We start from the raw sequence: 23852 nt of genomic DNA on the forward strand, positions 1-23852 counted from the left end.
AGGTCATTACTGCTGATTTGTTCAGAGCCTCTGCAGGGTGAACCCATTGTGGAGGGGGTCTTTGGGCCATAGAGGGGACCCACAGAGGACAGATAGTTGGTATTCGCATCCTGACACGTAAAAGGGTCGGGAGCCATGGGTGCCCGTGGTACAGTAGAGATCCACAGGCCAGGGCTGAGACGGGGCCCACAGGAGACCGTCCCTTGTCACTGTCCATGTGACCGAGGATGACCCCTGCCCAACAGATATTCATGCACCGTCTCCCAAGGGCCAGGTGAGGCCCCAGCCACCTCTGGTGTGGAGATGAGCAAGACCTGGGTGGTCCCTGTGTCCCTGAGGTTGGTAACAGGAGAGCCATGGTCTGGCAGGTGGCCTCCAAAGTCCCTTTAAACCCTAATGAGACTGGCAGGGCACGTGTTGTGCCCCTTTGACAGATGAGGAAAGTGATCAGAGCCAGCGAGTGACTTACTCAAGTCACAGGACCGGTTCACAGCCCTGCAGGAACGGGAGCCTAGTCCCCAGGGCCGAGTCCAGGGTCTGGCTTCCCTGTCGCCAGCTGGATCCGCCTCTCCCGACCTGCCACGGTGCCCACACTGAGGCTTCCCTCAATGTCTCCCCAGGATCAGGCAGCTAAGGACAAGGCCCTGCAGAGCCTGGCTGCCATGTCGTCCGCCCAGATCATCTCTGCCACAGCCTTCCACAGTAAAATGGCCCTCACCCGGGGCCCAGGCTACCCGGCGGTCTCAGGGGTAAGTGGGGCTGCCTGGAGTCGGAGGCCGGACTGCCCCGTCCTTCCAAGGCACTGGCCACACCAAAGTCCTCACTTGAGTCCTCTCGGGCCAGGAGAGCTGGGGAAGGAGAGACCAAGGACCGAGGGGCCATGCAGTTGCCGGGACCGCCCTCCTGGGGGCCTTGGCCGTGACTAGGGTGCAGCCGCCCCGTCAGACGGCCACCCAGGGGCTCTGCAGAGTTGGCCCCGTTTACAGAAGAGGAGGCTGAGGCCCGGCTTTGGCGCAGCACCGGCATGTTCTGAGGAGCCCCTCTATCCCGCCCCCAGCTCAGCCTCGTCCCCCCTCCGCCCTCAGGGGCTCCTTCCAGGTGAAGGGCTGATGTCCAGGAACAAAGTCCTCTCGAATTTTAAGCTGAGAATATGGGTCTCTTGGCCGTGGCCACGTGGGTTCCGCTCTAAGAATAGTCCAGAGAGGCCCCTCCTCCCCAGGACTGAGTCCTCCCAGGGTGTTGTAGGCTGTGGGGACTGACGCACCGCCCCAGGCCCTGTGTCCGGGGAGCCTCTCGTCCAGCATTTTTCCGAGTGTGTCCAGAGGCCGCTAGTCCGGAAGGGCGTTGAATGGACAGGACGACGGGACGAACGAGTGCACACGTGACTCGGGCACTCAAGTCTCAATGGGGTGCTTGACTCCAGATCTCTTGAGAGTCCTGCATGCCACTGTCACCAGGCATCTGTCCCCGAGGATGGGGACGAGTGCCGTGTTTGCAAGCCTGGGGGCTTCTCCCGGGAGCCCCTCATCGGCGGGCGTTCCAGAGGCTGGGGGTCCTTGCAGCGCTCGCGGGGACGCCGTGCTGCCTGGCTCTAGGCAGGCACCCTTCCCAGGCCCAGGCCCAGGCCCCGGCCGCGGCCTCCAGCTGAGCCCCTGCCCCGTCTCTGTCTCGACGCTGCTGGCCGCGCACACTGGGCTCTGCTGACTCTGTGCCTTTGTCTCCTCAGTTTTGGCAAGGAGCTTTGCCGGGCCACGCCGGGACGTCCCACGAGTGAGTATGGCCACCATGCTGCCCCGTTGCTCCCTGGGCTGCGCTTGAGCCCGTGAACTCGTGCCGCTGACCCAGGCCTGAGGGTGGGAGAGCCGCAGTCTGGGGTCAGCCTTTCCGGATGGCCCTGCGCTTACGGATGAGGCTCTCCTGCTCTCGGGCACCCTGGGGTGGCGTTTGCTGAAGCCCCAGTCTATCCAGGGTGTAGCAGAACCCGAGCTCGGGACCCCGAGGGGAGGAGGCTAGGAACCAGCCCTCTGGCTGGCCTGGGAGGGAGGGAGGAGGGGTGGGTTTTCCCAACAGACCTGCTGCTTCTGTGGGTCGGCCAGAATCCCGAGGGAGCGGGAGGCCAGAGCCACTGACCACCCAGGCCTGCGTCACTGAAGACAGCGTTGGAGCCTGACCGAGGCTCTAGGGCTGCCACGTGCCCCCGGGCCCACGCGTCCTCTCTCGTCTCCCACAGTGTGAAGCCTTTCTCTCAGCAAACCTGCGCTGTCCAGCCGCCACTGCCTCTGCCAGGTGGGTCAGCAGGCTCTGCCTTCCTCGTGCCTCACACCCGTGTGGTTCCTGCTCCGGGTCCCAGGCCCTGACTGCTAGACGCCTCTAGCAGTCCCCTTAGATGCTGCCCTGGCACGTGCTCACGCCATGCACCCATCTCCCAGATCCACCTCGATCCTCTTCCAGGAGCCAAGCCCCCTGCGCCCCCAGGGCTGCCCGTCCTTCCCAAGCCCCTCCCCAGCGAGGCTCAAGGCTGGCAGGGTGCACACAGCTCAAGGGGCAGTGCCTGCGCCCCGGGATGGCCACTCCACCTGCCTGTGTGCCCCGTCCTGCTTGGCTTCCCTCTGTGAACCTGTCATCCTCTCCTTCAAGATGGGGGTCCAGCAGGGCATGGCTTTCCAGCCCGGAGCCCCTGCTTAGCAGAGGGAAGGCTCCTGGCATGAGGCAGCTGGGGGTCCAGCTGGGCAGCACGGAGCCCCGCCTCCCCCGCTCACGTGACCCGCTCGGCCTCTGCCTCCTTCTCAGGAAGGTCCCTCCACCTTCCGCTCTGCAGGACGAGATAGGATCCTTGCCCTCACCTCCTTTCCTGGCTTGGCAACGGCTCCTGCCTGCACGGTGGCCTGGCTTTTCCTGCTCTGAGAGTGGGCCTGCCACCCTCCTAGGTTCCTGACGGCTGCTTGGGGGCCGCCCACCCCCTCTAGTCTGTGCTCTCCCCTCACGGCTCCCCCACCCCGTCTGCAGTCTCATCCCCACTCTTACCCTCTGTAACTCACATGTCATCTTTCTTTTTTTTTTTAATATTTATTTATTTGACCACGTCGGCTCTTAGTTGTGGTGCGTGGGCTTAGTTGCCCTGCAGCGTGTGGGATCTTAGTTCCCCGACCAGGGATCGAACCCGTGTCCTCTGCATTGGAAGGTGGATTCTTAACCACTGGACCACCAGGGAAGTCCATCCATCATCTTTTTAAAGCATCAATCTCACCGTGCTGCTTCCAGCTTAGAATCCGTTAGTGGCTCCCTGGTGCCTTCACGACACAATCTAAGCTTAATTGTCACTCTGTGTGCCCTGGGCAGCGTCTGGGGCTGGTGTCTGTGTCTGTCTTCTGTGTGTCGGGCCACATCCGATGTGCACGCCACGCTTGAACAAATGAACGAGTGATTCGGCTCACCCGTCAAATACCAGCTGGTGTGTCCAGCGTGGTCCTCCGCCCGCCCCCGGCCGTCCCTTGTCTGTTTCCTCCCCGGGCTTCTGACGTACCTGCCTCACTGCCCCCTCATCCTGTCTGCCACCAAGCCCCGGGGTCTTGCTCCCTCCATGTCCCTCCTGTGTCCCCTTCTCTTCACTCCACCGCCCTCTTCATTTTCCCACTTGGGAAAAACCCACAAGGCCTGTGCTTCTGGTCCACCTCGGCCCAGCCCAGTCCTTCCCCCACGCGGAACAGGATCTTAAGAAATGCACAGCCAGGGGCTTCCCTGGTGGCGCAGTGGCTGGGAGTCCGCCTGCCGATGCAGGGGACGCGGGTTCGTGCCCCGATCCGGAAGGATCCCACATGCCGCAGAGTGGCTGGGCCCGTGAGCCATGGCCGCTGGGCCTGCGCGTCCGGAGCCTGTGCTCCGCAACGGGAGAGGCCACAACACTGAGAGGCCCGTGTACTGCAAAAAAAAAAAAGAAAAAAAAAAAAAGAAATGCACAGCCGGTCGCTCCTCGGCCCCGCCTAAAATCCTCCCATCACCCTCCTGAGCTCATGCTGAAACCCGTACCCCTTACCTAGCCTCCAGGGCCCGTCTCTTCAGCCTCAACCCGTACCCCTTACCTAGCCTCCAGGGCCCGTCTCTTCAGCCTCGTTTCCAACCCCGGCACAAACCCGCCCTCCCCGTCACGTCTGCCAGACGGAGCCTCCGAGCTCACGGTGCATCTCGCGGCCCCGTGCCCTCTGCCTGGAGCCCACTTCCCCCGTCTGCACTTGCTGCCTCCCACTCTTACCCTGTAACCTTTTTCAGCATCACCTTCGGGTGACCTTTTCTGACACTCTTCAAGGTGGACTAGGAGGCCCCCTGCCCCGCTGTGCTGAGCGCCTTCCTTGTCTGTTTTCCTCACGTTCATTGCTTCACTTACTCGCCAGCCAGCAGCCAGTGCCTATTCTGGGCCGGGCGCTGTCCCAGGGGCTGGACAGCAGACACTCATGTCATTGTAACAGTTGGTCCGGTCGTCTCCCTGGCTGGACCAGAAGTTCCTCCAGGGCAAGAACCAAGCGGAGGCTGCCCTGGAAGCCCTGGGTCCAGCAGGCATCCCACCCCCCAACCCCAGCCAGCATCCAGTCTCCCTTGAATGCAGTTCCGTGCAGGGGCCCGAGGGGACTGAGCTGTTCCAGGCTGAGCTCCCCGCCAGGGCTGCCCCTGGACCGCTGGCCAGTGCTCTGCCTGCCCCCCACCCCCGCTGGGAGACCCCGTTAATGCAGACAGCAGGTCCCCCAGCCAGCATGGGTCCCGCCGGAGGGTCTGGGGGCCTGGGGGAGGGTGCGGCAGGGAGGCCCTGTGGACCGGCTCCCATGTGCTGTCCTCTGTGTGCAGGGTTCGAGTCTCCCACAGGAACCTCCCCGTCACCCTCCGCGCCCCCAGCACCCCCGTGGCAGGGCCGCAGCGTGGCCAGCCCCAAGCTCTGGATGTTGGAGTTCTCTGCCTTCCTGGAGCGGCAGCAAGACCCCGAAACGGTAGGTCCTGGCCTCCATCTGGCCACTCTCCCGCCCGGTGCTCATCCCTGGGGCGGCTGCTCCCCTGCGTCCCCCAGTGCCTCTTCCCCTGGCTCTGGCTTTCACGCCCTGCTCTCTGCCCCACTCCACCTTGGGGCCGAACTTAGGGTCCTTGTTCCTTTCCATCCCCCCTTATCCTTCCATCCTCTCCCTCCCCGCTTCCTCTCACTGGACCTTCCCTCTGTCCCCGGCTCTGTTTCTGCTCCCTCCCCGAAGCCCTCGCACGGTTCCTGTGCCCCGTCCCTTCCCTGCTCCCACCATGTCCACCTTCTTCCCGGTCCAGTCACCTCTCCATCTGAAGGCACTGGTCCCAGCCCTGCCCGCAGGCTACTCTGCCCTTTCCCTGTGACTCTGAGGAGTCTCCTGTCTGCCCCGTGTCCTCGGGGACGCCAGCAGGAGCAGCAGCCCACCCCCATCCCGCCCTCTTCAGTGTCTCCGTCCTGGGTGACCGGCATCACCTGCAAAGTTCAGAGGAGCACCTGGCCAGGTGCACAGGATGCCAGAGTCGGGGACTTCACTGGCCATTTCACTTTGACATTTTCAAGCTTATGGTTTAGAAGAGGAACCCAGCGTGGACCACGAAAGAAGCAGCTCTTCTTTAGTTGCAGCGAGGGACCACAGCCGCCGTCTCCGGGGGGAGCACCCCTCGTATGGGCCGCTGGTTTTCCATCACAGATGAGATCACGGGGGTCCAGAGATAGAAGATGAGTCACCTAAGGATGTTAGCGACAGAGTCAAGCCTCAGTACAAATAGCGACCAGAAAGTGCTGAGCACCTGCTGGGGGTCACCCTGCCCCAGGTGCTGGACACCTGTCAACGCTGCTTTACACTCAGCCCTTCTACTGGCTCCGTTTTACCAGAGGGGAAACTGAGGCCCCCGCCGTGGCGTCCCTGCTCTGGGCCCCTGGCCAGGCTCCGAGCCCCCGTCTGTCTGGTCTGTCTGCCCCGCCGCCCCCATGGCCCCTCAGACCCGTTCTTCTCTGTCCACAGTACAATAAGCACCTGTTCGTGCATATCGGCCAGTCGAGCCCCAGCTACAGCGACCCCTACCTCGAAGCCGTGGACATCCGCCAGATTTACGACAAGTTCCCGGAGAGGAAGGGTGGTCTCAAGGAGCTCTTTGAACGGGGACCCTCCAACGCCTTTTTCCTCGTGAAGTTCTGGGTAAGCCTTGGATGACCTCCTCCTTCCCACCCCAGCACGTCGATGACCTCAGGGAGAAAGGAGGAGGGGTGGGCCTTGGCAGCGGTGGGACCTGGGACATGCAGGACAAGAGCAAAGGGCCAGCACAGAGCGGCCCTCTGGTGCCGGGAGCTCAGACCAGATGAGGCCATTGGTGCCGCAGAGCGAGGCCCCCTCCTGATGGCGGGTGATGGTCACGCCCGGGCAGAAGTGCGGCCTCAGGGGGTCTGTAGTACCAGAGAGGACCTACAGGAGACCTGAGGGGTAGTCACCCAAGGCTTTCAATGCCAAGGTTTCCGGGCTCGCAGCGGGGCAGCCGTTGGGCTGGATGGGGCTTGGAGAAGTGGACAGTAGGCTTAGGCCGTGTCATCCCCAAAGAAACGCCGAGCTTCTCCAAGAACTCAGCCCGTAGCTCGGCCTCCGCCGCCCTCCCCAGCTCACCCCTGCATGGGTGCTGTGTGGGTAGAGCCTCCTTCTTTTGAAACCTCCTCCAAGACCAGGAGGCATAGGACCTGTTCCCGGGGCCCAGCACCCACAGAAAAGGGATGCCGGGAAGAGGGACAGGGCAGGATAAGCCAGCGGGAGGAAGTGCAGGAAATCCTTCTGGCTGGTGATCAGAGCCTCCGAATCGTCTCAGAGGCCAGAAGCTGGGCCTTTATTTGGTCTCGGACCACTTTGATAACCTGAAAGCTGTGCTTTTCCTAGAAGTGGGCATATTCACACGAAAGTGTACATGCAGTTCCAGGTGGCTTACTGGTCCCTGGCTAGGAGCTCTTAACCTAGCCCTTATCTGCAACCAAATCTGTGGGGCTGGCTGTCTACAGAAAAGGCAGGAACGGAGACCCAGGGCCCGGATCCCGAAGAGGCTCAGTGTTTGCCCTTGCAGGACTGCTTGCTCTGCGAGCCGATGGAGGTTGGCCCTGGGCCTTCAGGGATGGGCAGAGTTAGGCGGAAAAGGAGAAGGGCCTCCAGGGGGGCCTAGTCATGGGTAAACGTGTAAGAGAGGGAACCGTGGAAAGTAAAACGGGAGAGGTGAGTCTGATCCTGGAAGGTCCTGATCCTACAAAGGTCTGGATTTGATTCTATGCTGGGATGAAAAATAGGTAATAGTTTCTTTTACTTTTTCTTATTTTTAAATCAGTGCATGTTCACAGTTATTAATACCAAGAGGCTTATAAATGAAAACCGTCAGGTTCTCGTCCGCCTCCTCTCAACCCCAAGCCCAGTCCCGAGAGGCAATCACTGTAAAATGTCACTGATTATTCTGGGTTTTATCTCCTTAGTTCTAAATATCTGCTTATATTGCTACACTTTGATATCACGACTATGTATTGTGTATTTATGGTAGAAAAACATGGCCTATATTATACCACGTTTCCCCTCATCATCCCAGTAAGTTATATAATTTAGTCAAAGCAATAAAGTGTTTAGATTTTGTGACAATGTAGATTGACCACCAGAGTGTGTAATGATTACATTTCATTTCTTGTGCAACTTTTTTTTTCCAAAAAATAAATGTCTCTTTCGCTTGCACATTTCTAAAAAACCTATTATTAAATTTTGACAAATTGTTCTATCATAACCAACATATAAAATTTAAAAAATTGTTTTTCACCCGGTGCTCAAGCCTATCAGATAATTTATCCTTTGTCCCTTTCTCCATCTGGATGCCTCTGTTCTGCTCCAGTTTGAACTGGTTTTCCTCCAGGCCTGCTCAACAGCCGTCCTGAGACCTCTGTTTACTGCTCCTCTATTTTGAATCTACAGTTTCCTAGATCTCATATTTCTCTCTTTTTTGGTGTTCCCCCCTCATTTTGCTGGAATGCATTCTCTAGTACCTTCCTAAGAAAAGGTGCATGGTAGATAAATGTTCTAAGTCTACCTGTTTGAAATGTCATTTATTTTCAGTACTTGATTCATAGTTTGGGTACAGAATCTCCATCGTAAATGATTTTCCCTAGAAGTGATTTTCAAGAATCATTTTTTGGTTGTTCCAATGTCTTCTTATAAGAGTAGTCTGGTAGTATTCTAATTCTCTATTCTTCGTTATGTAACTCGGTTTTTTTAGCCTGTAGGAGTTTTGCATTTCCTTTCTGTTCCTTACACTAAATTTCACATTGATGAGCTTTGGGATCTGTGTTGTTTTCCTTCCTATTTTTGAGCCAGGTACTTGGTAGGCAGTGAGATGAGAGTCTCTCAATTCGGTAAATTTACTTATATTATTTCTTTTTCTTTCTTTTCTCTGTGTTCTTTTCCAGGAACCCCTGTTAGTCTGATGTTGGATATCCTGGACCTATCCTCTCTGATTTTTACCATTTATTTATTTTCCGATTCATTTTCTTAGAGACTTTCTTAACTTTATCTTCTAATTAAGAGTGAATCTGAGTGAATATTACATAAAACCCAAAGTAACATTGGCATGAATGAATAGTTCTTCTTTCATGTAAAGTAAGTCTGGAGATAGAGTGTCCAGGTCTGGTGCAGCAGCTCCGTGAAATTACCAGAGACCCTACTCTTCTCTATATGCCGTCCTCAGTGTGTGGCTTCTGTCCTCAAGGTCAAGGCTGCTGGGCTTCCAGCCATCACATCCATTTTTCAGGCATCAGGAAGGGGGAAAGCCAACTTAGTTCCCTTTAAGGAGCCTTCCTGGAAGTCCCACACAACTCTTAATTAGTTGTCTGTTTGCAGGTAGCTGCAAAGGAGCCAGGGAAATGTACTCTTTTAGTTGAGTAAATTACCATTCTGAATAAAATCAGGGTTCTATTACTACAGAAAATGAACGACTCTTTCAATTGTTGATGTGTTGTAGTTTAATTTTTTTCTTAATTGTTTGTAAAATCTTGGTGCATTATACATTTAGTGGTGAAATAGATTAATGGAATATGGTGGCATTCTCTGCCCACCCCCACCCCACCCCTTGTATCGAATATTTAATTTTGACCATGACTTTTTTTTTTTTTTGCGGTATGCAGGCCTCTCACTGCTGTGGCCTCTTCCGTTGCGGAGCACAGGCTCCGGACGCACAGGCCCAGTGGCCATGGCTCACAGGCCCAGCCGCTCTGTAGCATGTGGGATCCTCCTGGACCGGGGCACAAACCCGCGTCCCCTGCATCAGCAGGCGGACTCTCAACCATTGCACCACCAGGGAAGCCTGACCATGACGTTTTTATTTTTAAGAGCTTCTTCTTCTTCTTTGATCTTGTTTCATGGCTATTTTTTAAGTTTTCTTCTGCTCCCTTTGTTTCCCTTTAGTCCCTTTTTCTGTCTGTTTGGGTCTTTGTCTTTCAAGTTGGAGGATTTTCTCAAATGTCTATAATTCTTGGCCAGATTTTTTGGTCCTTATTTTTTTGACAGTTTTATTGCCATATAATTCACCTACTTAAAGTGTACAATTCAGCATTTTTAGTATATTCACAGAGTTGTACAACCAGTGAACATTTTCATCACCCCCAAAATAAACCCCAAACCCATTAGTTATCACCTCCACCCCCCAGCCTTAGGCAACCACTAATCTGCTTTCTGTCTTTATAGCATTTTTAGATATTTCACATAAATGGAATCTTACAATATATAGTCTTTTGTGACTGGCTTCTTTCACTTAATGTTAAGTTTTTAAGGTTTAGCCATATTATAGCACATATCAGGACTTCTTTCCTTTTTTTTTTTTTTGCGGTATGCGGGCCTCTCACTGTTGTGGCCTCCCCCGTTGCGGAGCACAGGCTCCGGACGCACAGGCTCAGCGGCCATGGCTCACGGGCCAGCCGCTCCGCGGCATATGGGATCCTCCCAGACCGGGGCACGAACCCGTATCCCCTGCATCGGCAGGCGGACTCTCAACCACTTGCGCCACCAGGGAGGCCCGAGGACTTCTTTCCTTTTTATGGTTGAGTAATATCCCATTGTCTGGATAGACCACATTTTGTTTATCCATTCATCCGTCAGTGATGGGCATTTGGGTTGTTTCCAACTTTGGGCCATTGTGAATAATGCTGCTATGAACTTAATATACAAGTCTTTGTGTGGACATAGCTTTTCATTTCTCTTGGGTAGATACTTAGGCATGGAATCTGGATCATATGCACTATTTATTTATTTATTTTTGGCTGTGTTGGGTCTTCGTTGCTGTGCGGGCTTTCTCTAGTTGCGGCAAGTGTGGGCTACTCTTTGCAGTGCGTGGGGTTCTCATTACGGTGGCGTCTCTTGTTGCAGAGCACAGGCTCTAAGCACGTGGGCTTCAGTAGTTGTGGCTCACGGGCTCTAGAGCGCAGGCTCAGTAGCTGTGGTGCACAGGCTTAATTGCTCCGCAGCATGTGGGATCTTCCCGGACCAGGGCTTGAACCTGTGCCCCCGGCATTGGCAGGCAGATTCTTAACCACTGAGCCACCAGGGAAGTCCCCTCTTTTTACATTCTTGACAGTGTCCTTTGAAGTACAACCTTTTCCATTTTGATGAAGTCCAGTGTATCCTTCCTTTTGTTGTTCGGGCCATTTGTCCATGTCCAGTGACTGGGAACTCTGTGGACAAGGTGTGGGCCTTGTTACCTGCCGGGCTTCTCTTTCAGGTGATTGGGGTTGGGGAACCAGCTGCTTTATTGAGGACACTAGTAAATGTGAGCATATTTACTGGACCTTTTCCTTTCCTGAAGTGGTTCAGTTTCTCCAAAGAAGACTCCTACTGTCCGCCCCCCTTGGCAGGGACAAACGAACATTCTAGCAGTGGGGCAGGGAGAGGGCTAGGAGAGCCGACCGTTTCTTAGGCAGCGTTCACCTCATGCCCTGGCCCCCACCCCCTCTTCTGACATGCCTGGTGTCCCTGAGACCTGATGCCCTCCTGTTTAATTTCTTCCCCTGATGTGTGGAGAGTGGGGGCCCGGAGGCCTGACCACGCAGTGTACAGCCTTTCAGCCGGTTCTTTGTGCCATATTCTGTGCCTCCCTGGCCATCACTGTCCTGGCCCCTCTCGTTCCGAGGATGGTGCTGACTTCTCACCTGTCACCCCTCTGAGGGCACTTTCAGGCTGTAACTCTTCTTGTGTCCTTTTCCCCGCAGAAGCCATCCTAGTTCAGATCAACTGTCAGTCCCCTGGAATTTGTTGAATTCTCCTGTCCGTTTGGTCTTTTCTCCATTTTCTTCGTGTGTGTGGTGCAGCGCATTAAAAAAGGTCTTTGCCCTCATCCTGTTGGCTCTCTGGACGGGGAAATGTGAACTTGTACGGTCAGTCTCCCCTTTTTTTTTTTTTTTTGCGGTACGCGGGCCTGTCACCGCTGTGGACTCTCCCGTTGCGGAGCACAGGCTCTAGACGTGCAGGCTCAGCGGCCATGGCTCACGGGCCCAGCTGCTCTGTGGCACGTGGGATCTTCCCGGACCGGGACACGAACCCGTGTCCCCTGCATCGGCAGGTGGACTCTCAACCACTGCGCCACCAGGGAAGCCCCACTCTCCCATTTTAACCAGAGGTCCACGAGGGCCACCGCTAATGGATCGGTAGCAGTTGTTTGGAGTGCTGGGTTGAGGAAGATCTGGAGGGAGCCCTTCCTGGATTGACTGGTAATGTCTGCCATGGGTGCAGCAGGGGAGGGTAGTGTGCATTTCCTACATGTTTGCCATCCCGTTGTTGAGGTAACGAGGAGTCTGTTGAATGCGGCATGGCCAGAGCTGTGCTCGGTTAGATGCATTAGCCATCCAGACTGACAGCTGCAATACAGGCTGAGAAACAGACCTCAGCCTCCTTAGGGCCTCAGCGGAGAGGCTGGCTTTAGAGTCGGATGTACGAGGCAGGATGCCAGGCTCCCTTTTCTCAGGAGGGGCTTAAACTGTCTCATTTCCCTTTTCTTCTCCCTCTTCTCCCTTCCAGCCCTGGACATGGGAGTTGGAACCAAGTGCCTTGGTTGTCAGCAACCAACCAGCACTGGCACCATCCGGCCAGCGGTGGCAACTCCCACCTCCTGCTCTGTGTCCAGGGAGGTTCCTGGCCTTTCCTTAGGAGAGCCTATGCCCTCTGTCGCCCACTCCTTCCCCCAGCTCCCCCAAGCCTGTCCAGGCTCAGCCTTGACTCGGAAGAACGCCCTTGGCTCAGCTACCCCGAGGGTTCAATTTAAGGTGACCCCTGACCAGGGAGGCCTGGCTGGCAGGAGGCGTCTGGGAACACCACCCTGGTCGTGGCAGATAGCATACTGGGGGCCCTTTTCACCAGCTTCTGCCTTCTTTCAGTTGGTGACAGTATTCTGTATTCTTCGAGCCACCATCCAAATGAGAGCCATCCTAGGCCCCCATTTCACAGATGGGGAGACTGAGGCATGGAGTAAGCAAAGCAAGGGTCTGGCTCTGAGACCCCCAGCCTGGGCAAGCCTTGCTCCTGTAGTCCTTCTTGTGATGCACATGCCGAGGTAGGTCAAGGCAGTCGGCGGAAGGTCACCCCAGGCGCTGTTCATAACCTGACTTGTGCTGGCATGTTCATCCTTGCCACACCTCTGAAGGGAGGTACAGCTGACAGCCTCGTTCCGTACAGGGGAAGGTGAGGCACACAGAGGTGAAAGGATGTGCCGGGCAGCCCAGTTCGTAGTGACAGAACCAGGATCAGCGCCAGCCAGCCCCGCTCTGGGAGCGTGCTCGGAACCATCACCCCAGACCATCCTGCCTTGCTGGGTGGCTGGGGTCCCCCGCGCGGCCCCGTGCTCCCCCTGCTTCTAGTGGAGAAGGCTCTGGATAGCCTAGAAAAGGGCCTCCCGCCCCTGAGGAAGTGCAGCTAGTGGGGGCAGGGAGAGAGCAGTCTCAGCTGTGCATTCAGTGTCGAGCCGGGCACTTGGGCTTCTTGGGTCTTCTAGAGCCCAGGCTTCCCTTCCAGGAGATGGGCAGAGGTGTCCTGCCTAGAGATCAGAGCTGGCAGGTGGGGAGGAGGACCAGAGGATCCTTCTCCCACCTGGCTCGCGGCCCTGGTCCTCTCCTTCCTCCTGAGTCTGGGGAGGCTGGAGGTGGGGGTGAGGGGAGGAGAGAAGGTGGAGACGGTGGTGCTGGGCAGCGTGACTGGGCAGGTTCCACGCCGGGCCGCTGTGCTCTGTCCACGGGCTGCTCACACAGCCCGTGCCGTGCGGACCCGATAGGAGCTTGCGTTCCGAGGGGGAGAATCAGAGCAGGTCTCACCTGCTCTGTGTGGGAGGGGGTGGGCTGCCAGTGAGCCCTCCCAGCGTGTCAGGAGAGCGAGGCAGGCAGCAGAGGGCCCAGCTGGAGAGCTGTGTCCCGAATGAGTCTCGGCTCCTGTGGGCCCTGTTTCTCCACCTGAAAAGTCAGCACTTTGTTCCGGAGGGCCTGCGACGTGCTTGTGTCCGAGGACCCTGATGAGTGGGGTTGGCTGGGGGTGGGAAGGTGGGCACGTGGGCGGCCAGGGCTCCTTGGCCGTCATCCGGTCCCTCTCCTCCTGCGTGGGGAAGGTAGAGGCGCCAGGGAAGGACAGACCTGGGATGCGGGAGAGGACGGTCTCCTGTGTGCTAACCATGGGACTTGGGGTCCTCCCAGGCAGCCCAGGCGCCCTAGCCGTCTGGAACCCTCCTCTTCTGCGCCCTGGCTTGTGGCTGGTGTGAGACTGACCACACAATTAGGAAGGGACGCTGCCAGGAGAGGACAGTGTGGCCACACACACCCCTCACCCTGCCCCAAAGCCTGGTGGTTTTCTCGTCCGGCCCCAGGCCCCGGGCACACAGGCTGCGGAGTGGGTCAGAGCCTGCTTGGAGTGGGAGGAGGACTTTGATGTCCCACCTCAGCCTCCTGTCCCCCTCCTGCCGATGGTACTGTTCTCTTCGGGGGGATGGGTAGTAAGTGGTCGGCTCGTGGTCATCGGTTCCAGCTGGTGGTGGCATTGGGGGCAGGAGGGGTTGGGTGTCAGGCTGTGCTCCGTGGATGTGAGATACAGAGGCTGAGAAGCTCCCAACTCCCCCAGGACATGTGAGACCAGCAGAGGCCACCTCTGTCCTTAGGCAGTGGGAGAGGGATGTCTTACACACTGATGGCCGTGAACTCCAGTCTGCAGATTGAAAATGCCGGGCAGAGCTGGGCCGAGGCCGGGCAGGGAGGACAGCACCCCAGACCTTCCTCCGTCGAAGGGCCCTGACATTTCTCCCAGGCACATACCAGCCCATAACAATGAATCTGAGCCCCCTGGCCCCCAGGCCCGGCTGTCCCGGCTCATCTGTCAGCCATCCGATCCGCTGCACCTGTTCCAGGCCCAGCCTGTGAGCTGCCACTGCACCGTAGCTATGAATAGGGTGGAGGGCAGGGGGCCGCGGGGGCACTCTCAGGGTAACGTGGGGGGCAGCTTTGCTCTCAGGCTGAGAAAGCAGAGACGCTGAGCGTGTGCGGGGAGGTGCTCAGATTGGGGGGTACGCGGTGGGGCTGCAGGAGGTGGTGGGTCATAATTAGGACGCCACTGAGGATGGTGAGGTGCTGTGGGGTGTGCGCTTTTCGCTGGCCGGGGCCCCCGGCGACCAAGCAGGGGGACCATAGGGTAGGTTCTGGGGCAGACGTTGGACCGCCACCGTCTGAGAGAGATGAGGCGTCTGAGACTTTCATCTCTGCCCCATCTCCTTCTCTCTCTCTCTCTCTCAAGCACCAGCTCACCTCTTCTACCCGCCCCCCCAAAAGCCACACACTCCATGAGAGCAGAGACAACACGGCAGCCTCTTTGGGCCCCACCCTGTCCTGGCCATGCTGGGCCAGGCAGGATAAACGGGCAGCGGAGCGACCGGAAGGACCAGGCGAGTGGGAGGCGATGCCAGAAGCCCCTGGAGTGTCTTTGGGCCGGGGCGGGGCTCCGAGGACTGGCAGGGGTGCAGGGGGTGGAGGTCCCCCTTGTGAGCACAGGACCGCCCCTCACCCAGAGCCGCCGAGAGGGGAGAGTTTCAGCAGCCCCGTGCCACGCTGTGGAAGGCACCCCGCGTGCCGGGCCTGAGCCCTGGGAGAGCTTGGTTCCGGCCTCGAGTGTGCTTACCATCTGGAAGGGGCAAGGCCAGGCCCTGCCAGCACAGGGTGGTGACAGGCACGTCCCATCCCCGCGGGGTGCTGGGCAGCTGCTACCTTGTGCACCGGGGAGAGCCTGGAGGGGCCACGCCAGCCCTGCCCGAGCCCGGTGCACAGTGCACGGATTCGCATTTCTTCATTAACAGTTAGGTGATTGTTTTCAGATCTATTAGGAGACAGAATCCTTGATGTCACGGATATGACTGCTTAGAATAAGAATGAGTTGATTTGAAAGAAACCGTTAGGGGTGGAGTGGGGCGTGTGGTGAGTGGTACGTGAATAGCATCAATCAGGAGGACGGCAGTGGCTGCATCCGGGAGACATCGGTTCATGTCCTGGCCTCGCCCCCTCATCCGGGCGCCTGCCCTCCCCAGGAGCCGGGCTCCCTGCCAGCTCTTTTCCAGGCACGGTCCACGTTCCTGCCCTGCGCTCCTGTATCTCAAGCACGCACGAACTGTCCCCCAGGCCTTTTTGAGGAAGTCCAACAAACTGGGTCTCCTAGGAGAAGGAGCATGTGACTTAGTAGAGAGAACAGGAGACAGAGAGCTGGTGCTGGTCCCAGGGGCCAGGTTTAACTGCACAGCCCATCACAACGGCAGTTAATTCCCAGCCCACCGAAGGCCTGGCCCACCTCCGCAGGCCCCTGGGCTCCCCCTGCCCTGCTCCACGCCCTCCACAGATGGGGGAGACGGCTGCTTATTTTGGAGTTTGGTTTTCTCTTTTTCATTTTTTTTGGCCACGCCGTGCAGCTTGCAGGATCTTTGTTCCCCAACCAGGGATTGAACCCAGCCCCCCCGCAGTGGAAGTGCAGAGTCCTAACCACTGGACTGCCAGGGAATTCCCTGTAATTCATTTTCTTCTTTCTTCCTAATGGCCCCATGAAAGCCCTTGCTGGGCACACTGAAATGTATGCCATCTCGGTCAACATGGCAACAGCTTTTATTTTCATCGTAAAAGTAACACACCCTCATTCTGCTTTATGACCTTTTTTTTTTCTTTCCGCTCAACATTATGTTGTAGTCAGTTCACAGTAGTAAACACAGGTCCCTCTCGACACGGTATGTGGCTCTATAATATTTCTACTGTGCCTAAGACAGTTGCCCCCTGCCAGTCCAGAGAGTGTTCTTGGTCTTGGAAAACTTCTTTCCCCAAAGGAGAGAAAAGTAACGACTTGGATGGCCAGGGGCGGAAGAGCCCGGGGCCCGGCTCTGAATTGTGCTGGAAACTTCCCAGGGTTCTGGGGCTCCCTGTCACCTTGTGCAGAAGACTCCTTGGGGTCAGAATCCTTATCGCAGTCAGGAGCTCCCCTGCGTGTGTGGGGCTGCGCTCTGGGTCCCGCTGGGCGGTGATTTGGGACGCGTTGTGTGGATGGGAGGAGAGGCTTCCCGCTAAGAATAAGCCTTTTGTGATCTATTTGCACACTGCTTCTGAGTCTGAAGCTGCTCTGTTAGCACCCTGACTCAAATGGGGTGATTTGCTGTGGAGCCCAGGTTTCGGGGTGGGGACCCCTCAATGGTTGGGGGCTTCGCCGAGGCACCGAACAGCCTCACCCAGTGTCTCTCGGCTGGGTGGGAGAAGCACCAGAGCTGGAGCCTGAGGACCCAGGGCCCGTGACTCATCCACTCTGTGGCCTTGGGCAAGGCCAGCCGTCGGGGAGCCTGAGATCAAACTGAGGCCCCCGTCCTGCCTTGTCCCCGTCGCAGGGAGTGGGTGTGAAGTCTTGAGTCTTATTACCCACCTTTCCTGGGGGGGCCAAATTCAAATCGCCCCAACACGCAGCAGGAGGCGTCCTGGACCCTGCCTTCAGGCACGAAGCTGATCAGAGGCCCGGGGGCTCCCACACCAGGCTGGGGAAGGGGTTCCCTTTGGCAAAGGGGCTCGGTGAGAGGGTGCCAACCAGGCCCGGGGACTCCCACGCCAGGCTGGGGAAGGGCTTCCCTTTGGCAAAGGGGCTCAGTGAGAGGGTGCTAACCAGACTTCGGTTGGGCACAGAGCTCTCAGAGCAGTTGCAGAGGAGCCCAGTGGAAGGAGGCTGGTGTTGGGGAGATTGGTCCGGAGGCAAAACAGAGATGCAGAAGGTCAAGGGTGGCCGGGCTTGCGGTGCCCCAGAGATGGCGAGAGGCCAGCCCCCAGAGCCACTGCTGAAGGGACACCGGCAGGGCCCTAATGCTCTAAAGACCGATCTGGGGCCCCCACTGCTGGGCTGTTGGTACCCCGTGGGCAGCAGGGCCGGCAGCTGATGCAGGCCCAGGTCCTTGCCATTGTTTGGGGCACACGACCTGACTTTACCCCAGGCCTGTGTGCGGATGGACAGGGGAGCTTTCCGAGGTCCTGTGTCCACGTTTTCTCTGAGCCCCCTGATGGCGTCCTGGCCCTGGGGCCTGGGCTGTGGCCCCAGAGGCCTCCTCGGTGCTGCCCCCAACACGGCCCCTCTGAGTTACCGCCCCTCCTCGGTCTCCCCTTGTCTCCCTCCAGGCAGACCTCAACACCAACATCGAAGATGAGGGCAGCTCCTTCTACGGGGTGTCCAGCCAGTACGAGAGTCCCGAGAACATGACCATCACCTGCTCCACCAAGGTCTGCTCCTTTGGCAAGCAGGTGGTGGAGAAGCTGGAGGTGAGCACGCGCCGCCGCTCGCCCGCCTGGGCACCAGACCGTCGCGCCCCTGCGGCCCGGGCTTCTCACCTCTGTGCCCACATGTGTCTGAATGAATGCAGCCTGACCCTCGCCGTGCCCCATCATTGACACCCCACCTCACGTCCGACACAAGCAGAGCGCCTGCCCCTCCCATCCTGGTGGGTCTCACCTGTTGCCCGTCGGGTCGCGGGGAGCCGTTCCAGCACCCCAGAGCTGAGCTCCCCTACATCTCTTAACCCACGACCCCTCGGGTGGAGTCCGGGCAGCAGCGGTCTCTGAGAAGCTCTTCGAGTTAGTTATTTCCAGTGAAATTTTAATTCTGAGATCGTTGCGGATCCACATGCAACGGTAATCCCTTGCCTAGTTCCCCCGATGGCAGCATCTTACATACCTAGAGTGGACCATTAGCAACCTGGCTGTTGACGCCGATGTAGCCCACCAACCTGAGTCAGATTCCGTCCGTTTACACCCACTCATTTGTGTGCATGCCTGTGTGTGTGTGCCCAGATGTGTAGCTACGCATACGTGACAGTTCCGTGGCCACGAGGTCCCTGTGGCCCATCCCCCACGTGTGGCCGGGATTGAGCTGTCATTCCGTCCCCGTCTCCACGTCTTGAAGCTCCTTCCTCCGACACCCGGCGTCTGGGTCACGGGGCGGGGGGTGCTCCGTCTCGAGGGCTCCCTGGGCTCTCTGCCCGTCCTTCCCACTTAAGGCCGAGCGGGTTGTGGAGCTTCCTCACGGAGCCCGCCAGGCTGGCTGTGGGCAGCGGCCTCCTAAGCCCCACTGTCCCCGGGCCCTGCAGACCGAGTACGCGCGCTACGAGAACGGCCACTACTCCTACCGTATCCACCGCTCGCCGCTCTGCGAGTACATGATCAACTTCATCCACAAGCTGAAGCACCTGCCCGAGAAGTACATGATGAACAGCGTGCTGGAGAACTTCACCATCCTGCAGGTGTGTGTGCGCAGGGGTGTGCGCAGGGGTTGGGGGTGAGAGTGGGCGGTGGGCGGAGAAGAGGGCGTGCCATCTCCTGGGCCCCGACCCCCTCCTCCCCTCACCCCTACAGGTGGTCACCAACAGAGACACGCAGGAGACGCTGCTGTGCGTCGCGTACGTCTTCGAGGTGTCAGCCAGTGAGCACGGGGCTCAGCACCACATCTACCGGCTGGTGAAGGAATAAGAGACCGGGGAGCAGGGAGGGGGCAAGACATCGTGTGCGCAGGGACGCGGGGTGGGGACCCGCGGGGCAGCCCCCCCAAAGCGCCAAGAGAGTTGAGGTCATGACTCTTCTACCCAGGAACAAACTGCCTGAACCCGCAGTGCCTAAGCCCAATAAACCCAAGATCTGTGCATCTTCAGAGGCCCCATCTGGCTGTGTGAGCCTCGGGCGGGGCTGAGGGAGCAGGGGGCTGGCTGGAAAACAGGCCGGAAGCAGCCCCGGGGTGCGGTCCTGAAGTCAAGGCCCCAGTGGACTCGGCCAGGAACGTCCAGATGCTGAACAGCCCCTGCGCTGCACTGGAGCTGCTGCGCCCCCCGCTGCCGGCCACGCTGGGAGGCCTGAGGGCGGGCGTGGGTCCTCGGCCTGGGCGTCCTGTGTGGGCACCTCGGCCACCTGGGAGTGATGGATGCATCTGCCCTGGCCACCTCTGCTGCTGCCCCAGGACAGCCGACAGGGAGGCCCGGCCCAGTCCCGGGGTGGGGGTGCGGTTTCAGGTGTGGAGGTGACTGAACTCTCGGGAGGTTGGAAGTGAACGCAGTCGGAGCTCTTTAGGTAGTTTTCATCCGTCTCCAGGCATGGGCTCCGTGGCCACGCTGGCTGCCTGCGGGGGTGGGTCCCAGGTCAGGGGAGCCCGAGACAGCGAGGGTGGGAGTGCAGTGGTGCAGCCAGCTTTTGAGTGTGGGCGGTGAGGCCGGAGTCACGCGGCCTCCTCTGTGGTGGTGAAGGCCAAGACGGTTGGTGAGAGGTCTGCGGTGGACCAGTGGTTTCTGAGACCACGCAGTCTGGACGGTCTGTGAGTCTCACCGCAAACCCCTCCCAGCCAAGAAGCCTGCCGGGTGCCGCCTTGGAGCAGCCCGGGCCGTCCACGCCCTCCCTAAGTCCACTCCCTACCTAAAGGTCAGGTTCTGTGCCCTCTCCCCCCTGCGCCTGCAGGGGACCCGCCGAGGGATTTCCCTGGTCTGTTTCTCCTGGGAACTGGCCCCAGTCCTCGTGTTCCCCGCTGCCCGGGCTGTGTCAGCGTGTGTCCTTCCTCCCTGTAAAGGGGGACAGGCTCAGTGAAGAGGAAAGATCCTGTCGGTAAAGGGCCTGGTGCAAGATGCACTAAATACAGCAAACATCATTATCCCCTTATCCCCGCCCTCGGGGCGCTCAGGGCCCGGCTCTTTGCTGCCATCTAGCGGCCATTTGGTATCACCTTCTCTAGTTGGGAACCACAATTCCAGGAGCCTGGAGCCGAAGGGGAACAAGATTCAACCTGCTGGTGTTGTGTGTGCCCAGCACTCAGGGAGATGTATGGGGATAAGAAGCGAGTAAGACGACGTTGAGGAGGTGTTACGGAGCGGTTAGGAGCAAGGGCTCTGGAGTCAGGCTGCTAGGTTTGGAACCCTGGTGCTCAGCTACAGACTAGCTGTGTGGCCTTGGGGCAAGTTACCTAATTTCACTGTGCCTCAGTTTCCCCGTCTGTAAAATGGGTATAACAACAGTACCTACCTCGTGTATGCAGAGTGCCTAGCACGGTGCCGAGCACACTCGCGTGTTCGATACATGTGTGTTATTATTCATAGCATCTGACTCCTTGCAATCTGAGAAGTCAGCTTGGAAAACTCTTAAGTGGGGTGAGCAGTCCTCAGAGCAACTGGAGTTCAGAGGTGGGAGGGGGCAGGGCGTGGAAGGTTCGGGGAAGAGGGGGAAATTGAGAGGGGCTGCCCCTTGAAAGAGGGGCAATGTCTAGATAAGCAGCCTGTGGACGGCTGCTAGGCTCCATGCCAAGTTGTGTGACCCTCCTGCGTGCGGGGACCCGGCTCTCCCTTATGGATGATGCAATGTGGAGGGGGCCTTGGGGTCCCTGAGAAGCACTCACACATCCTCCTCTGGTTAGTGTCTGGTAAGGCTCTCCCGCCCTCCCCCATCCCAGCCCCTGTTTCCGGGGCTGTCAGAATAAGGGGAGCTCGTGACGCCTGCCCTCCCAGCACGACTGAACCGTCCAGCAAGGGCTTGAGAAGCGTGTGTGAGCAGCCTTTGGGCCCTGGAACGGATGCACAAACTAGGCCCCTCGTTTTGCACTGTGGGTGAGGGCTGCCAGTGCAGCTGTCGGGGCCACGTGTTGGCTGTGAGTCTTCCCTTCTCTTTAGGAACTGACCTCAGTGGCCTAAGGGACAGTAACCTACTTAGAGCTGGAAAGTCCACACCGGTCAGCCACGGAGAACACAGATGCAGGCGCCTCTCCCCGCGGTGTCGTGCAGACCACGACCCTCGGGGCCCGCAAATGGGAGACCCGACCTGGCCCCGCCTCTCCTGCAGCCTCATCTGACACCCCCCTGCGCCCCTCCCCGCCTTTCGGCCCTGGCACCACATGTCCCCTGGCTAGCAGGCCCTGAAGAACTGTCACTCATTCTTCAAGAGCCAGCGTGGAGCCACGTCTTCTCCCGCAGAAGGGCCGGTCGCTCTTGTCCTGGCGTGGCGAAAGCGTTCCATTCGCAACCCGTCAGAGCACCTGCCACGCGTCCCTGGACACAGGGCCTGTGTCACCTCTTCCATCCTCACCCGGGGTGCTGTGCTCTCCCCATTTTAAAGATGAGGAAAGTGGGGTCTGGAGAGGCCGGCTAACTTGCTTGGAGTCTGAATGCATTTATTCACTCGCTTAACGCACGTTTATTTAACTTCTGCTTCGTGCCAGGCGCGGGACGTACTGATGGCCGAGACAGACGGGGGTCCCTGGGAGCTTGCGTTTTACTGAGGAGGGAAGACAAAGTGAGCGGGTGAAGGACGTGCAGACTGACGGGTGCTGACAGGAGGAGAGGGCGCCGAGGCCGAGGCCTGGGGGGCGGGCGTGACGCGTGTCCCGGGGACAGCGAGGAAAGCCACATCAGGAACCCAGAGATGCAGGCCCAGATCCGGCCCAGGCCCTGCCCCCGCGATCGGGAAGGGCTTTAGCTTTTTCTCCGTGTGATGGGAGGTCCTGGAAGTATTTTAAGCAAGGGAGTAAGACTGTCGGGTCTGACTTGTGGGAAGCAGCACTGGGTGGCCGTGGACCACAGAGCAGTGCGCGTCCTGTTTCCGAGTCAGCCTCGCCCCCTGGACCCAGCATCTGGGTGGGGAGACTGTACCTGCCTTGCTCTCACTTTCTGTGATCTGAACCCACGTCTGGAACACAGCAGGTGCCTGATGAACATTTGAAGGGTGCCCGTGTGCAAGGTGTGTGACCCGTGCCTTTTGGGCCTGGGAGGGGGTGAGGAGTGCGTGTCCCCGAGCCTGCCGGATAGGACTCTGCTGACGTCATCAGGAGTCAGCAGGCAGGGACGTGGAAACAGGATGGGTGCCTGACCCGTGGGGTCCGATGACCCAGCAGACAGTGCCCCAGTGACCACCAATGACCTTCCATAGGGTGGGGTGGCCTTCTGGATGCGGCAGGAGTTTGGGAGGCATGTGTGACGCGGCCCTGCCCTTCTGGGACTGAAGCCGGACTGGGGAGCGCGGGACTGTGTGTGCGAGCTTGGGGGCCCTGCTCCCTGGCCCGCCCACGGGGCTCGGAGGGCAGTGGGGTGGAGCGGGGCCCGGGTGTCCCTTGTTAGCAGGGGTGGCGACAGCAGGGAGCCCCACAGGGACCGGGCCACCAGTGCACACCTGGGCTACACCTGTCTGGAGGAGGGACTCGAGCTGGAGCGGGAGCGGGCTTGATTTTCCCCGTCATCCCAGAGGTCACCGCGTTTGACCCTTTCTGACATAACTGCCGTGTCGGTCAAGACAGGAAACGAGAAGGTAACTCTGGATAAGTTGTTCTTGAGAATGGAAGCCCCGGAGCCAGGCTGCTCCAGGGCCGAGTTGGCTTCTTACAAGTCGTGTGACCTTGGGCGAGTGACTTACCCTTCGGGGACGTTTGTAACCTTGTGTGTGAAATGGGAATAAAGTGAGCTGACTGTGGGGGGGAAGAAGGTAACCGCACCTGTGAGGGGCGGGCCCACACCTGTGAGGGGAGGGGCTACACCTGTGAGGGGAGTGGCCCACACCTGGCCTGCGGGGCGCAGTGGGGCAGCGAGTTGAGCGAAGAGGACCGTCCCACCCCGGCCACGGACGCTCACGTGTTCACACAGCACTCACGCTGCATACACACACACACACACACACACACACACACACACTTAGACACACACACACACCCCTACGCACTATATACACGTACACACTCATGCACTCACCACATACCTACTCACTGTATACACACACACATGCACCACACATACCTACACACACAGTTTATACACATACACATGCTTACACATTCATACACTCATCACGTACACACATGCGTATACCACACACCTACACACGCAGTCACCACGTAGACACACACAGAGATGTATACACACACACACACACACTCATTGTTAGACAAAAGCTCTGCTCTGATGCCCCTCAAAAGGCAGAGAGGAGGCCTCGGGGCTCCTGGTCGGGCAGACTTTCCTCCTCACTTTGGGGTCAGAAACAGGGGAGCAGGTGTTCTTCATTGAGAAAATAACTCTCAAAAGGGAGGGCCAAGCCACTCTGAATAAGAAACTGTCCAGAATTTGGTTTTTGTGTTACTTCCTGAGACAGGACGGGTGTAGTGGGCCCGCACCTTCGCGGAAGGCTGGAGCCCAGCGGGAGAAAACCGTGTCTTTGAGCTCATGGATGTCTGATATTCAACTTTAAGTTTTTTGTATTTTGCTATGTAAACCCCCTTTGTCTCCACATCTTCAGTAAAGTCTGCTCCACACACAAAGGCCTCTGTGTGAGTGATTTCTTTGTATGG

The 23852-nt window shown here is 58.2% G+C and overlaps 1 protein-coding gene across 1 annotated transcript in view; it reads left to right on the plus strand.

Moving 5' to 3' along the window:
• TEAD4 (TEA domain transcription factor 4) overlaps window positions 1–23202 on the plus strand; it is a gene marked incomplete at its 5' end in the record, with an annotated part of 68002 nt that extends 44800 nt beyond the window's left edge. Inside the window, 8 exons of the mRNA XM_060113382.1 lie at window positions 621–749; window positions 1727–1770; window positions 2231–2286; window positions 4837–4976; window positions 6006–6179; window positions 17681–17821; window positions 18646–18798; window positions 18911–23202. Coding sequence (XP_059969365.1) covers window positions 621–749; window positions 1727–1770; window positions 2231–2286; window positions 4837–4976; window positions 6006–6179; window positions 17681–17821; window positions 18646–18798; window positions 18911–19024 — 951 coding nt within the window. The remainder of the gene's footprint in view (window positions 1–620; window positions 750–1726; window positions 1771–2230; window positions 2287–4836; window positions 4977–6005; window positions 6180–17680; window positions 17822–18645; window positions 18799–18910) is intronic.
• Window positions 23203–23852: the final 650 nt, after the last annotated feature.

This window comes from Mesoplodon densirostris, chromosome 11, assembly GCF_025265405.1.
Source record: "Mesoplodon densirostris isolate mMesDen1 chromosome 11, mMesDen1 primary haplotype, whole genome shotgun sequence".
NCBI lineage: Eukaryota > Metazoa > Chordata > Mammalia > Artiodactyla > Ziphiidae > Mesoplodon > Mesoplodon densirostris.